This window comes from Abramis brama, assembly GCF_963993115.1.
Source record: "Abramis brama genome assembly, chromosome: 15".
Classification (NCBI taxonomy): domain Eukaryota; kingdom Metazoa; phylum Chordata; class Actinopteri; order Cypriniformes; family Leuciscidae; genus Abramis; species Abramis brama.
The window spans coordinates 8,648,103-8,664,579 of record NC_139977.1 but is presented as its reverse complement, the minus strand read 5'-3'; the positions used below and the strand labels follow the sequence as shown (position 1 = coordinate 8,664,579).

Genomic DNA, 16,477 nt, shown 5'->3' with positions numbered 1-16,477 from the left:
AAAATTATGCTCAAAATACCCACACCGAAATTCAAGCCCTGACGAGTCTCACATTCAGAGTGCCATGTGACTGAACTTCTCCACGTGCTGTCTTAAACATTCCTGGTTAACACTGTTCAGGAGGAAGTTGACCTCCAGTTGGTTTACTTGAAGTTGCCTGTGCATATATCTTACACGTGTACATGCATTGCCTATAAAGAACATCTTAGACATCTCTATCTCTAGCAGTTGCTTGACCTTGCTTCCATGTCATCCATCTGTAGATCTACAGCCACATTCTTCCCGCAGCAGGGACGGAGACACCAGAGCAGATGCTTGTGCCTTGGCTCAGTTCAACCCAGTATTCGCTGCCAAATTCCCACTTCTCCATTTTCTCATTAACTTTGTAGCAGCTTATAACCAATAACAATGTCTGTTTTCTTTTTTTCTCTCTATGTTATGAGTATAGTAACGAGTAGATAGAATTTAGCATCACAGGTGCTGCTGCCATAAACGTTTTAATTAAGTACAATCGCTGCATGTCTTTCTAACACGATCATTTGCTGTAAAGTGATGGTTCACCCAAAAATTTAATTATCACCTGTATGCATTTGTTTCCTGTATGCAAATGTCAATTTTTTTTGTCCATACAATAAAACGTTAATGGGGTCCAGTGTTGTTTTGGAAAATGTTAAAATAGAGAAAAAGTGAAAATATCAATATTTAAGTTTAAGTGGTTTTAGATAGATACATTAAAGGGATAATGAACTGCATTTTTGATTTTTGTTTTCTGAGTTGCATTTTTGTTAGTAGCATTTTTACATCAAAAATATGATTTAGAAATAAAAAGCCATATTCTACCCTGATTTAAGCCCTCTTATTTGAACACTTAGTTAAAGGGGTCATGAACTGCATTTAACATTTATTTTTATAATGTTCTTTGAGGTCCACTTATAATGTTAGCAAGATTTTTACATCAAAAAACATCCTAATTTAGAAGTAATAGGTTATTTTCTATCCTGTTTTTGACCCTCTCTTTGAAACACTCCGTTTTGATAGGCGTTCCGCATTCAAGACTTGGAAGTAACTGCCCACTGGTATGATTGGGTAACAGTTTTGCATATTAAAATAATTTTCAACATACCCACTACACGTGTGGAATTGTTTTGAAAACTTCCGATGTTCGCCATACATGTTGGAGCCAGAGTCTAAACCCGAATCAGAAGACGAACCTACTCCTCAAATACCAAGGATACTGCAGTCTGCGACAGCTTGGTAATCATCTTTATTTATATTTATTTATTCATTATGTATTTGTGAGGTAGTATTGTATTTTATTACATTTATATTAGTGTTAAAATGAAGACACTACAGAAAGGTGTTTATCTTGTTGCATAGAAACATTTGCCAGCTGTGAAACATATATGCATATTACATATGCTTATTACATTATTACATATTGTAGTGACAAATAAAGTTTAAGTACTTGGAGTTACCACCGTTATAGTTGACAGGATAACTTGCGGTTTTGTATAAATGAAGTATGAATGAATGTACCATCATTTGTCGCACTGTCATTCTTATATTCATGAGTACATATCAAACGATCTTTAACAAACAAAGCAATAGTTACACATGGTTAAAAGAACATTGCTACTCTCATTACTGTCGGATCCATTATAGTCGGCACTGCATCATCTTTTAGTCTCTCTGAAAAGCCTGTGTCAAAATGTTTCTCATTTAAAAATTATGCGAACAGACCAAGTGTCTTTACTGACGCAATCTGGAACTTTGTTAAAAAATAGTTCTGCCATGCTTACTGACTTTAACAAACAATTATTGGCAGTCCAATACTGATATTTTTCACTTGCTCTCTTTTTTGAACTTTTGTCATTAAAATAGATAGTGTTTTGATCACGTTTTAAACCCGCAAAGTTCAAAGGAACCATGCATTAAGTTATACTAGCTAGTTTATTGCTGCATCATCAAATAATTTCTTTTGAACATGGATTGGATCTATTTAGCATTCAGCAGGCCTACATAAATACAACAGAACAAAGATACATATGAAATAAACAGTGCTTTTAGATAGGTTTTACAGTTTTCAGGTAAAGATATAACAAATGTAAAATAACACTGCATATTCTTCACTGTATAAATTAAATGCATATATTATCATTACATTGAGATGAAGCTAAATTATACTGTAAAACTAATATATTTCTGTCACAATTGCAAGTTAAACTGAACTTTGATTTTGGCGGGTTACCGTGAAGACCTTCTAGTTTCTGTGTTTATGATATGACGATAGATTTTCTCAAACGAAATGGTAAAATGCTCACAAAGTGACTCTAGAGATGAAGTTCATGGATTCATGTCCTCATGTCCTCTGAGGCAGCAGAAGCTGAAAAACACAGTGAGCTTCAGTGTGTGTGTGAGGTAAATGAAACCATGTCTGTGCCATTCATTCACAGAAACATGTGGAACATGCAGGATTCATATTTAAATACTCTTTTTGCAGCTCAATATTCAGACACTAGTCTGTATCGGGATTTGATTTTATTGTACTGGCCTACTTTTTATTTATTCATCAAAACGTTGACAAATTCATTAACATTCCGCGTTTACAGTAAATTCTATTCCCTTTCGAAAGCGGAATAGAATGCTGAGGAAATGCTGAGGAAACTCTTCCCCTTCTTCAAAATTCCTGAAACCTTATAGAATAATGCCAGTAAAATAACCGACCAATTGTCGCAAATATGCAAATTGCATGAAAATAATGACGATCCCTCGGGCAGTATAAAATGCGGGGGAGCGACAATTGCGTCAGAATCTGTTCCTTCATTCTGCCCTCGTTGAAGACGAACACAAAATACTTCTTCACCACATCCGATGGCTTCCTTCTGTCGACTTTGCGTGGGCCCCATCGACCCGCACAAGTATTGCCTGGCCCACTCTGAGGCTGCTTTCTCGGAATCCGACTGTGGGCACTGCGCTGACATACCGCTAGTGGACCTTCTCCCCCTTGGGGTGACTGTGACAAATCTGCCCGGAGCCATTGTCCTCTGCCGTCGCCCCATTCCCAGTCCTCTTTTCTGATGAGAGCCTTCGCCCCCCGCCCGCAGATGTCATGCCCCCCATCCGTCCAAGCCGTGCAGACTGACTGTCCACCTTGCTGACAAGGCCTACACCTCCGCGGGCAAGGTGGCTTCCACACGGCATGCGTTGGCGGAGACATGGGTTAGTGGTCAGATTTCTCAGGGGGAGAGGAGGTTAGATCCCCCACGCTCACCTTCAGTCCTACCATGGGACCTAGCGCTGGTTCTGAAGACTCTTTCTCTACCCCCTTTTGAGCCCTTGGAAACTATCGCTGTTAAGGAGCTTTCTCTCAAAACTGCTTTGCTTCTCGCACTTTCTTCGGCTAAGTGCATAGGAGATTTACATGCGCTCTCAGTGGACAGCGATTGTATTTGCTTTGGACCCGGTGACTGCAGTGTTACTCTCTGGCCGAGACTGGGTTATATGCCTAAGTCTCTTTCTACTCCCTTTAAAGCGCAGGTGATTTCTATACCCGCCTTGTCTTCTGAGCCGTCGACCTCGCATGACGGTGATGCTCAGAGCGTTGTTTGTCCTGTTAGGGCTTTGCGGGGTTACATAGACCACTCGGCTGCCTTTCAACAGTCGGACCAGCTCTTTGTGTACTACGGTAGCTGTGCTAAGGGACGTGCAGTTTCTAAGCAGAGGCTCTCACACTGGATGGTGAACACTATCGCTTTGGCTTATGCGAGCCAGGGACAGGAATGCCCTCTCAACATCAGAGCTCACTCGACGAGGGCTATCGCCTCTTCATGGGCCTGGTCTAAGGGCATGTCCATATGTTTTGTGGGATATATGTTTTGTGGCTTGTTGGTCTTTACAGAACACTTTCGCCAGGTTTTACAAGTTGGATTGTATTCAGTGCAGCCCGCTCGCTTGAGCTGATCTGATATTGGTGTACCTGAGCTTGCAGTTCATTGGTTTAGGTCCACCTACCAGCTGTAAGCACTCCTAGCGGCATCACTGTTTGTTGAATTGTGTGCTATTCTACTCCGTGATTGGTGGGCTGATCTTTGCTACTCACGCCGGAATTGTACACCATTCCCGCAGCGTTGCTACGCATTGTTGAAGTGACCGCTTTTAAAAGGGAATGTCTCCGGTTACTGTTGTAACCTTGGTTCCCTTAGAGGCGGGAACGAGACTGCGTATGCTGTCGTGTTTGCCGCTCCATCAGCTGTGCAAGCGTTCAGTCTAGGTTCTGACGCAGTTGTCCCCCGCATTTTATACTGCCAGAGGGATCGTCAGCATTTGCATGTGATTTGTATATTTACAACAATTGGCCAGTTATTTTACTGGTGTTATCCTGTATAAGGTTTCAGGATATTTGGAGATGGGGAAGAGTTCCCTCAGTATTGCTATACAATGTATCGTTCCTGACTCTCAGGGAACCGAGGTTACAACAGTAACCAGAGACGTTTTTATGACTGGATTCCGTGATTCCGTACGCGTTTTCCGCATTGCGGAAATCATAGGGTCCTATACATACCGTACATATTAATCTTTATGAAAGTTACAAGAGTAGTGAGTGATATATATATTTTTTTTTTTGTCCTTTGTTGTTTGATTAACATTTAAAATGCAGACAGCAGCACAGCAGGAATATTAGATTATGGATCAACCTTGGATTATGTAGCACAAATTAAATGGTTTAGTGCCTTTACGCAGTTAAATAATAAACCATTGTTGGAAATTGAAAAAAATCAGCCGATAAATATCGGTGGCCGATATATCGGTGCATCTCTACAAGGAAGGCAATGCAAAGACTGTGTTTTTCCACAACTTTGCACTGCAGAACGTCTTGCAATCCTCTAAGGCATCTCTATATAATTTTGTTGCTGGAGTAATCCTGTGTTTACATCTCTCTCTTTCTCATATTTACTACTACATGACGTGCGAATTGGGCGGGGCTAAAGAGGCAATGATGTTGAAGTAGGCATTGATCATCTTCTGCAGAGGCGGTCTTTCGTCACATTATGTCGTCATACTTCAACGAGGAAGTTTAGATTTCTGAAACTTGCAGGATATTTTTATTGTACAAAGACCTCATTTATGTCAAAAGATCAAGGAAAATTAGATTTCTCAATTCATGACCCCTTTAAATGAGCAGTCTGTTGTAGTAGTAGTTCTTTGGTCTGTCCATATAATGTGCAAATGGGATGGGCTAAAGAGGCAATGATGAAGAATTAAGGCTCCGATATACTCATGGCTTCTTTTTTGTTCTTCACTTAGGGGTAAATAGAAGTTCAAAATACATGTCCGAGAGATTTCTTTCTTTTCTTTTCTTTTTTATTATTATTATTATTATTTTTTTGAAGAGATGTTTCACCTAAGGCTGGGAGATATAATTAAATATGTATATCTCCTTTTTTCAAAATTATGATATTTGTCTTTTTATTTTATTTTGATTTTATATATTCTCTAGTGTGCTTTCAATGTTGTCTGTTCATTTGGTTGTTCTATTGTCCCCTAAATACAGGTAAATGTTAGCAAATACAATGTACACAAAATTGTTTAAATGGAAACTTTTTTAAACTTTTCAGTTCATACTGTTAATCGGCCAACCATGAATGATTATCAACTAACACCTATTATCTCCAAATGTCCACACATCGGCTGATTAAACAACCTGGGCCACATTTTGCAAAAGCATTATAAATCTAAGTAGATTGAAGAGACCACATGTGTCAGGCTTACAATACTTTTGGGAAACGCAGCTCTGGCCAGCATAATGTTATATCACTAGTTATCAATAATGGTATAATCAGTGCACATACACAAACAATGGCCCCCTTTACACCTAGCATTACCATCTATATCATATCCAGATCTATATTTGTATTTAGATTGACAATGAATGTGGTCTAAATTGATCCAATCACAAACAAATGCATTGTAAATCCTACAGTACGTTAAATTTCCTAATGCCTGGCTCACACTACAGGAGTTTAAGGCCGATTTATCCCTGATTTTCCCCTCCCGAGAATCGGAGAAAAAATCTTGTCGATGACCTCGATCGGTTCCGATGTTCAGCGCAGATTATCTGGTAATGTGAGGCGTTCACAGATCGAATCTTGCACCTCCTGATCTACTCTCACACAAATCGGGCTCGCCCCGATCACATCAAACATGTTTGATATTTAGGATTTTAAATCGGGATGAATATTAAGAAACAAGTAGGGCTGTCATGGTGGAGGAATTTCCCTTGAGGTAATTTTGAGTGAATCAGCAGCGCGATATAAATAGTGTTGTGCTGTGGTCAGCAGGCACGAAGACGAGTACATGTTCCGTAATGAAACCGAAACTAAAAAGCGTGTTAAAACGAAGTCGAGTAAAATGAAGATACAATGTCAAAATAAGGGTCAGGTCCACATAATATAATAAACACAACATAAACCTGACAATGAGCTTGTTAGGCTATGTTCACACTTAGCGTCTTTTTTCAAACTGCCAGCGTCTGTTCTACATTATAACCCTATGGAGTAAACCGTTTTTTCAAAAAAGTCCTGAGCGCTTTTTTAGACGCCACCGCCGGCGTCTTTTTCTGCAGCCCAGAGCGTCTTTTTAAGTTGAAAAAAGTTCAACTTTTCTGAAAAGAACGCCCTACGTCAAGCGCCCTTTTGACAGCTGACCAATGACAAGCGAGTAGCGAGACCTGTCGTTTCCATAACAACAAGAACAACAAGAAAAAATGAATGTCCTTCCCCGTATAATGTCGTGCACCCACAAATGTCTTTGTGAACCGACATTCTCCTCCCCGGTAACTTCAAAAGCCAACGCAAGAGCCAACTTTCTCTTTCTCGACATTTTTTGCATCACACAGCACTAGGCTACTGTTGCAGCTGTTGTTATAGCAACAAAAGACGCGCTCGGCTGCTATTTGTAACCGAACGCTGTCAGCGTTTTTTTTTGCTAAAAAAACGCCGTTGTCAACTTTTTCTTGTCAAAAAAGACGCTAAGTGTGAACATAGCCTTAGGCCATTGTTTTGTAACAGTTAGTTCCTTGAATCTCACTTTTACGAGAGGCTTTCTGCTGATATTTCACCAGTATCGACATTGATCTCTGCGCATTCTAGACAGGCTGTCACTCAGTCCAGTTACATTGTTACGCCACTAGGTGGCGGGAAGGTACAGTCTTTGAGTGAGTTATTAAAGGGTAACTAAACCCCTGGTAAGAGCCTGACTCCACCCACTGGCAACTTTTTCATATTTCTTAAGTCTGTATGACCATAAATTACAGTATTTTAAGTCTATTTTGCTGCTATGTGAAAAAATCCAGCAAAACGCACCGGCGCGTTTGTCGACCCGAGGATTAACTTTAGCCTAATAGGAAGGAACAAAATTGTGACAAAAAATATATGCTCACTCACATCAGGACGCCGCTGCAGTGATGGAGTCCATGCAAGAGGAGCAGCGTTTGGCACTGCGCCGCTTTACAGTGCGAGCAGTGCTGTTGCAACCAGCAACACCACATACGTACCATCCTAACCACTGTACTTAATACAGATAAAGCTAATGCTAAAAATCTACACTAACTTGAAACTTTACTAAATGATGCAATACTATGCTACTAACAATACTACACTAACTGCGAATTAACTACCTAGGTTACACGAAATAATCTAAATAACTATATAAATGCTATGCTAACTAGATGCTAATATAGGCTATCCTGATCATTTTCAATACTCACAATTCCAACTCCTGACTCGCTACAGTGGTTTTGACGAAACAAGATGTTTTTATACCAGGGGCTGCCAAGGGCGTGGTGAGCTGGAACCTGCTTGAGTCACGCAGTACCACAACATCCAATAGGAAAATTCATTCGTTCGACCTGAAGAGGGCAGCACTCAGACGTTTTTACACCATATATTGTAGAATTAAAACACTTTATACCCAAATGTCAAAAAATTTACTCGAATCAATGAATAGCACTAATAAAGCCCCAGTCTTACAGATCATTAACTAGAAAAAGTTGTTTTAGGGTTTAGTTACCCTGTTCATTCAACGGAAATGTAAAAATAAATGATTAATTCAAAGATAGATGTAATGAAACAAGCTGTTAATTATTTTAATATTTAATTTGAACTTTGAGCTCCACTTACAGCAATGCAGCACATGGGCAACGCTGAAGCATCACTTCATGATCAATGGCAATTGATTCATTGTACTGACCAGCGTTGACGCCATTCATTAGAAATATCCTTAAATGTTAAAAGGATGATTTTTGAAAGATTTTGCTTTCCTTGGTCACGGCTACCTTTTCACGAATATGACTTGATATGAAGGACAGATATTGTGTTTAGCCTACATGCTTTTCCACTTCCGAACTGCTGCGCTAGATCACATGAGGCGCTTCCTCTGGCACGATAATCTTAACATTTTGTAGTGTGTGATGTGCCGCGATTTTCAAATCTTGTAGTGTGAACATGTTTAAGATTTGAGGGAAGAACATCTGCAAAGATTCTCCTTAAGTGTGTGCTGCAGCCAGATTTTACAGTCGGTTAGGATTTTAAAACTCCTGTAGTGTGAGCCAGGCATAAAGGTCTAAATTTGCCAGACAGTCTAAGATAAAAACTTTGACAATAGAACTGCATTGACTCTTGTATACAGTAGTCAACATTTGAAGTGGATCAAAAAAGTTCATCAAAGCTGTCCTAAGACAAGAACGAGTATTTCATTCAACTTTGATGAAATGTTTTGATCCACTTCAAAACTTTTCTTTTTTTTGTGTTCATTTACTGTTCATGTCTTTAAGCACGTCTTTTTAATAAAATGTTCTTAGGCATGAATTATGAGGCAGATATCTACATGGAGCCATTATAACAGCCATTGTCAAGTCACCTTTATTTATATAGCGCTTTTTACAATACAGTTTGTATCAAAGCAGCTTCACAGTGATAACATAAATAATACAACAAAGTTTGTTTCTAAAAGAAAATTGCATCATGATCCACCTTAAGGCAGATCAGTAATATTGTTAAATATTAAATGTCCCCAACTAAGCAAGCCAAAAGCCAAGGCAATAGTGGCAAGGAACCAAAACTCAATCAAGGTGACAGAATGGAGAAATTTTTTTTTAGGAAAAACCTTGGGAGAAACCAGGCTCCCAGGATATGCATTGTCCTTTGGTGAAGGAGAGGGTGGATGATTTTTTTTTAAATATTTGATGCTGCTTAGTTCTGGGCGATATGGGCAAAAAAATATAAAAAAATAAGTCGATAACGATAATTATCACGGTAAATGTCAAAATCTTTATCTCTTTAAAGTTTAAAGGCAGATTTTTTGCTCCTAAAGCCCTATTCGTACTGGACTAGTTTTACATGGAGAGGTGGGGTAAAGCAATTATTACCTGAGCTTCTCAGTGATTTTAGTCCAGTTCAAATTGCTATTTCAGTAATCATTACGGACAATGTCAGTTACCAATGCCTATTACCAACACAATCCAATCTGAATTTAATTAAAACATTGTTCGACCAGACATAACTTTTGCGAATAGGCCATTATTATTACAGACGTCCTGTCGTAAATTACATTAATCCAACTACACTTGTAGTTAATCCCATCCGAATAGGGCTGAATAAGTGACATTTGTAGAAACCAGACCATTAATTAAACAAACATGACAAACACTTCACATTTTTGAATTCTTTACACTTTTCCACTAATTTTTCCTTAAAATAAATCTCTTAATAGAAAAGATCATTTCTTTTCGTTTCTGCATGTGCTAACAGATATTGTTTCAAGTCATGAAATAGGTTTTTGTTGCCTGACTTTGTGTACCTTCAGCACAGTCTATAATTACACTGTTGAGACTTTACCCCTTAACTCACCCTTAAACCTACCCATATGTGAATATATGGTAGTTAAAGACACCTAAAAATAAAGTGTGACCGATTTTTCTTTATTTGATATGATAGTGGCATCTAAAATTATTTTAAAATTATCATGGAAAGTCTAAAACATCTTTAACTTAAACCTAACGTTTTAGAACAATAATTAAAAAAAAGAATAGACAATCTTAGCTTAAATGTATTATTTAGCTTAAATAATGTTTTTTATTTCATATAGTGACATTCATTGCAGTTTCACCACCAGACTTCCTGGTTGCGCCATCCGATTTATGCAACTAATTTGACATTGAACAGGCTTCTATTTGGATGCCTGTATTATCTTTTGCTTATGGTAGCAAGTTCATACATAGAATAAAGAAGTTTATCATAAAATAGCATTTCCTAGTTTTACATTGGTTGTACCGTCTGACATGGAAAGTGTACCAACCTACCCACACTTGAAAATAGCTATTTTTATCATTATATGAGAGAGATCTACAAACCTTTTTCTCTCTGCCACAAGGATCAATTTGGGTTTCTGGATGCTGCATTATGTTTACTGTTATTACCTTGTCAATTCCAATGACCCATGTTTACAGTTGTGCCACCCTGATATTTGAGAATATACAAATTGCCGGACAAAGGTTTTTCAGTTCTCAACAGCTTTAAAACTACTGGTATCTATTTATAAAATTTATTTATATGAAAGGTTTCAAACCTAAAATTATGCCACAGTATTTTATTTATAATTTCTTATTGAAATACCATTTAAAATAGTTTTCTTAGTCTGTTCATTTGTGCGGTTGCGTCACCTCTCATTTTGGGAGTGTAAGATATCAAAACATATTTATTATTTGAATGTACTGAAAATGAATTCAAACAAAATAGGTTTTATAGAATAAAGTGATACATGTCATGAATTTATCAAATTTACAACATAATTATTAGGAAGAATTACTGAATTTTTTTAAATGTACAACTTGGACGCTGGATAGTGATATGGATTAATTTTCATTGCCCAATGGCTTACCCTACACACAATGGTGCAGGGAAGTTTGATTTCAAACTTTAAATTGAATTGATTTATTTTAACAAAAAATTAACCTGGAAAAATAAGGTGAAAGGAGGTTACATTTTTGTTATTCATCAAACCTTAACCAACAGGCCAAACAGATTTTCACTCTTTTTGGGAAATGTAGGGCTTATTCCTAATGGTATTCTAAAAGAGGCTGGATTTATACCTTCGCATTTTTTAGTTTACTCCATTTTTATACACTTGCGATGTAGGCCTATGCTGTGCAACCAGATTATTACAAATAATATCTGTTAAAGAACTCTGGCCTTCAGCTCTTATGTTCTATTCACAATAGGTTTGATATAATAAATATTGTTATCAAGTAAGTTTGTTCATAATGTTTCCTTTTTATTTTTTATATATATATATATATATATATATATATATATATATGCCTGTATTATTTTTAATTTATATATATATTTTTTTTTAACCTGATTTATTTTACTTGAAATTTTGCACTGGTAGATCATCCCTTGTGCCGAGTATAACCAGTAAGTGATAAAGGCTGTTTTAAATATCTCGCTCCATAGCAATAGTTCTAGCATTATAAACATAATTTTTACCGCTGCTGTCTTTCTTGTAATAGCATTATTGATTCTAAACTCCCAACTCCAGATGCGTTCAGACGCGATGTGGTTGAATAAAGCCATTTTTGTCGTATTAAGAGAGATCTGTCACTATTTGCCACATTTGTGATTTGGACTGTTTGGAATTAAAAATTAACATAGACATAAGATAAAACTTTCAGTGGTAGTCTTTATTCAAACACACACACACACACACACACACACACACACACACACACACACACGACTAATGTAATGCAAACTGAACTAACGTATGTTGTGTGTTTGAACGAGAAGCGCCTTGTCGTGTCGGGCCATGTTTAAAATTTCAACACATTGTTTTCTATGATTGTACGCACACTGGTGGCTCCACTTGGCTTCTGTCTGTGGCGCCCAGCTACAATTCAAGAGGCTGTTTAAAATCCAGAGCGCTATTAACATTGTTTTCTTTTAAATTACATTATTTTTGTTCCAAAACGTCATTGTACATACTGGTTTACCCTGTGCTGCAAGATACATGTAGTTTTACATTAATAATTTTGCAGCTTGAATAAAGTCTAAACATACAGGAAGAAATATATAATAAATGTAGCTCTTTCTAATCTTTCTGTGCCATATTTTTTCGTACACTAACCTCAGTGCGAAAGCATTATGTAACTTTTGCCTTTCGTGATTACATTCACTGCCACGGTGCCACCCACTGGAGGAACCAGTTACATAGTACATTACAGTACATACATTATCTTAATTTCATGATGTCTGTAAAACATAGCAATATTGTTGACAACAGATTGTGAGTGTCTGGTGTGCGATACTAGACGCGACTCTGCGCTTCTCGTCCGGTGTGCGACCACCTTTAGATGCTGACATGGCATAAAACGGGTTCCCAATCCTGTTCCTGGAGATCTATCTTCCTGCAAAGTTCAGCTCCAACCCTGATCAAACACAGCTGAACCAGCTAATTTAGATCTTCAGGAGCACTTGATAATTAGTCAGGTGTGTTAGATCTGAACTCTAGGTAGGTAGATCTCCAGGAACAGGATTGGGCACCCCTGGCATAAAGCAAACAAATAAATAAAAATGAAATCTAAAATGTTACCTTAATGTAAATTATACTATTGGGGTTGTCATACTGCTCCCATGACGTGCTTTGTCTTAAATCTCATCTTCATGTCCCCTTCACAGTGCCCTTAAAGACAGTCGCTTTCCCCCCATGACGAGGGACGAGCTGCAGCGCCTCTTCTGCTCAGTGTCTCTGCTCACCAACTTTGAGGATGTAGGAGATTATTTAGACTGGGAGGTAAGAGCACAGAATCAATTACTACCAGTTATTAATACATGCATGCTGTGTATATCATTTATTCACAAAATTAACTAAAACAAAAACTTTGTTCACTTAAGGTTTTTTGCTGCACACATTTTAAAAATAAATGACACTACTGAAATGAAATTTCAGGCCTAATACCAGTAACTGATAATTCACAACTAGTTATGGCTAAAACCAATAACCGACGATTATACTTTACTTTGACAGTAACACTTAACCCTTTAAAACGAAGCTACTATTTAATAACGTAAAAACTTCAGTTTAAACAGTGTGATTGTATTACAAATGGTTCAAAGAGTAATAAATTATATTAAAATAAATTGTGTGTGTGTGTATATATATATATATATATATATATATATATATATATATATATATATATATATATACAGTGAGGAAAATAAGTATTTGAACACCCTGATATTTTGCAAGTTCTCCCACTTAGAAATCATGGAGGGGTCTGAAATTGTCATCGTAGGTGCATGTCCACTGTGAGAGACATAATCTAAAAAAAAAAAAATCCAGAAATCACAATGTATGATTTTTTAAAACTATTTATTTGTATGATACAGCTGCAAATAAGTATTTGAACACCTGAGAAAATCAATGTTAATATTTGGTACAGTAGCCTTTGTTTGCAATTACAGAGGTCAAACGTTTCCTGTAGTTTTTCACCAGGTTTGCACACACTGCAGGAGGGATTTTGTCCCACTCCTCCACACAGATCTTCTCTAGATCAGTCAGGTTTCTGGGCTGTCGCTGAGAAACACGGAGTTTGAGCTCCCTCCAAAGATTCTCTATTGGGTTTAGGTCTGGAGACTGGCTAGGCCACGCCAGAACCTTGATATGCTTCTTACAGAGCCACTCCTTGGTTATCCTGGCTGTGTGCTTCGGGTCATTGTCATGTTGGAAGACCCAGCCTCGACCCATCTTCAATGCTCTAACTGAAGGAAGGAGGTTGTTCCCCAAAATTTCGCAATACATGGCCCCGGTCATCCTCTCCTTAATACAGTGCAGTCGCCCTGTCCCATGTGCAGAAAAACACCCCCAAAGCATGATGCTACCACCCCCATGCTTCACAGTAGTGATGGTGTTCTTGGGATGGTACTCATCATTCTTCTTCCTCCAAACACTTTTAATGGAATTATGACCAAAAAGTTCTATTTTGGTCTCATCTGACCACATGACTTTCTCCCATGGATCATCTCCTCTGGATCATCCAAATGGTCATTGGCAAACTTAAGACGGGCCTTGACATGTGCTGGTTTAAGCAGGGGAACCTTCCGTGCCATGCATGATTTCAAACCATGACGTCTTAGTGTATTACCAACAGTAACCTTGGAAACGGTGGTCCCAGCTCTTTTAAGGTCATTGACCAGCTCCTCCCGTGTAGTTCTGGGCTGATTTCTCATCTTTCTTAGGATCATTGAGACCCCACGAGGTGAGATCTTGCATGGAGCCCCAGTCCGAGGGAGATTGACAGTCATGTTTAGCTTCTTCCATTTTCTAATGATTGCTCCAACAGTGGACCTTTTTTCACCAAGCTGCTTGGCAATTTCCCCGTAGCCCTTTCCAGCCTTGTGGAGGTGTACAATCTTGTCTCTAGTGTCTTTGGACAGCTCTTTGGTCTTGGCCATGTTAGTAGTTGGATTCTTACTGATTGTATGGGGTGGACAGGTGTCTTTATGCAGCTAACAACCTCAAACAGGTGCATCTAATTTAGGCTAATAAATGGAGTGGAGGTGGACATTTTAAAGGCAGACTAACAGGTCTTTGAGGGTCAGAATTCTAGCTGATAGACATGTGTTCAAATACTTATTTGCAGCTGTATCATACAAATAAATAGTTAAAAAAATCATATATTGTGATTTCTGGATTTTTTTGTGGATTGTCTCCCACAGTGGACATGCACCTACAATGACAATTTCAGACCCCTCCATGATTTCCAAGTGGGAGAACTTGCAAAATAGCAGGGTGTTCAAATACTTATTTTCCTCATTGTATATATATATATATATATATATATATATATATATATATATATATATATGTATGTATATGTGGTTAGAGAGTAGTGCAGGGATGACATCAGAGCTCGCAAGACTAATTAGCCAGTGGTTCCTTTGAGATTTTCCTATGGGTTTTTGCTTTTTATAATTATAATTTTTTTCTGTATTGTATTTTTTTTATTACTTTTTTAATTTATGAGTAAAATCAGGCCTGTGGTATTCATAACTTGACAATACTAGAGTTCTACTAGGGCTGGATGATATGGCCAAAAAATCATCTGTATTTTTTGGTTAAATGGCGATATACGATATATATCTCAGTACTTTCTATGTTTTTCTATTTGGATAAAGAAAACCTGTATTTATTTAAAAATATATATATTTCACATCCTACCCAATGATATCCTACAAACAATGTTGATATTGAAGGATATGGAAACAAATATAGTGAATGTAATGTAGGCTATGCAGTATATGATGTGCAAAAAGGTGGTTAAAATCACATTACATTCTAACATTGTAACATTACAATCAAAAAAATAAAATAATGCTTTTGTTTTTAAATTGACTAAAGGCTAAAATAAAAACAAAAGCACAAACTAATTATATTAGCCTGCATTTGTTTACTCCATTATAATGGTCACTTTCATAAAAATATACTTGTAGGTTTAAAATTCCACATATGGCATATTTTTTTGTCTCCAGCAACAAATATTTTAGCAATATGTATATTTTAGTCAGAATTATTGTGCTACTATTCTGTTGTGCTCCGTCTGTTTGGTGCGCATGCGCGCGGTGGCGCTCATTCACAGAAGCTTGAATTTTAGCGAAGATTCACTTGCAGAAGGCAAGTGACAGTTTGCCTCTCCTGACAGTGAAATGGACATATTTGTTTGACTTTCTAACATTTACAGATAGAGAATATACCTGTGAAATGTAAGTTAAGCACTGAAGAAAGCACCACATATCAAACGCATTAAACAGCGTAAGTATTTATCTGTCAGTCAGCAACAGATCTGTCAGAGCATCTGGCAGGGCAAGCTGCTTTAAACTTGTTAAATATATCTTACCAGTTATTTTGAAGCCCTTAATATAACATGTTTAGGACAAATGTATGTACTATGTACTTTCACTGCAGCAGCTCACACTGCGTCCTCCGCTATTTTTCAGATGTGCTCGTGTCAAACTACTGTATCCATATAAACGGTATTGCTTCCTTCCATATCGTTTCAAAAAAATATATCGATATATCGTACAAACTCGATATACAGCTAAAACTTATCCATCTTATCTAGTTACTTATTATAAACGTATGTTTGCAAAAATAAATATAACTGCTTCAAAATAATTTTTGGGGACTTCCGGTTTAAGGGGTAATGGAGTAGACGTGTTGTCTCTTGCTCCCGTATCTTTCAGTTTAACCCAACATTTTAAGCCAATTTTATCGTTTATTTAGTTTCAAAACTGAACTAAATATACTGCGCACGCTGTAACTCTGTCTAAACATGACTTCTAAATCGGCTAAGCAGAGCAAAAAAGAAACGAAAACGGACTCTGTAGATGACGCTGCTAGCGAGCTTAACATGGCGGCG

At 37.5% G+C, this 16,477-nt stretch overlaps 1 protein-coding gene across 1 annotated transcript in view; it reads left to right on the top strand.

Annotated features, from left to right (window-relative positions):
- ammecr1 (AMMECR nuclear protein 1) overlaps positions 1–16,477 on the top strand; it is a 64,146-nt gene that overhangs the window by 23,177 nt on the left and 24,492 nt on the right. The window contains exon 3 of the mRNA XM_084136681.1: positions 12,735–12,849. Coding sequence (XP_083992807.1) covers positions 12,735–12,849 — 115 coding nt within the window. The remainder of the gene's footprint in view (positions 1–12,734; positions 12,850–16,477) is intronic.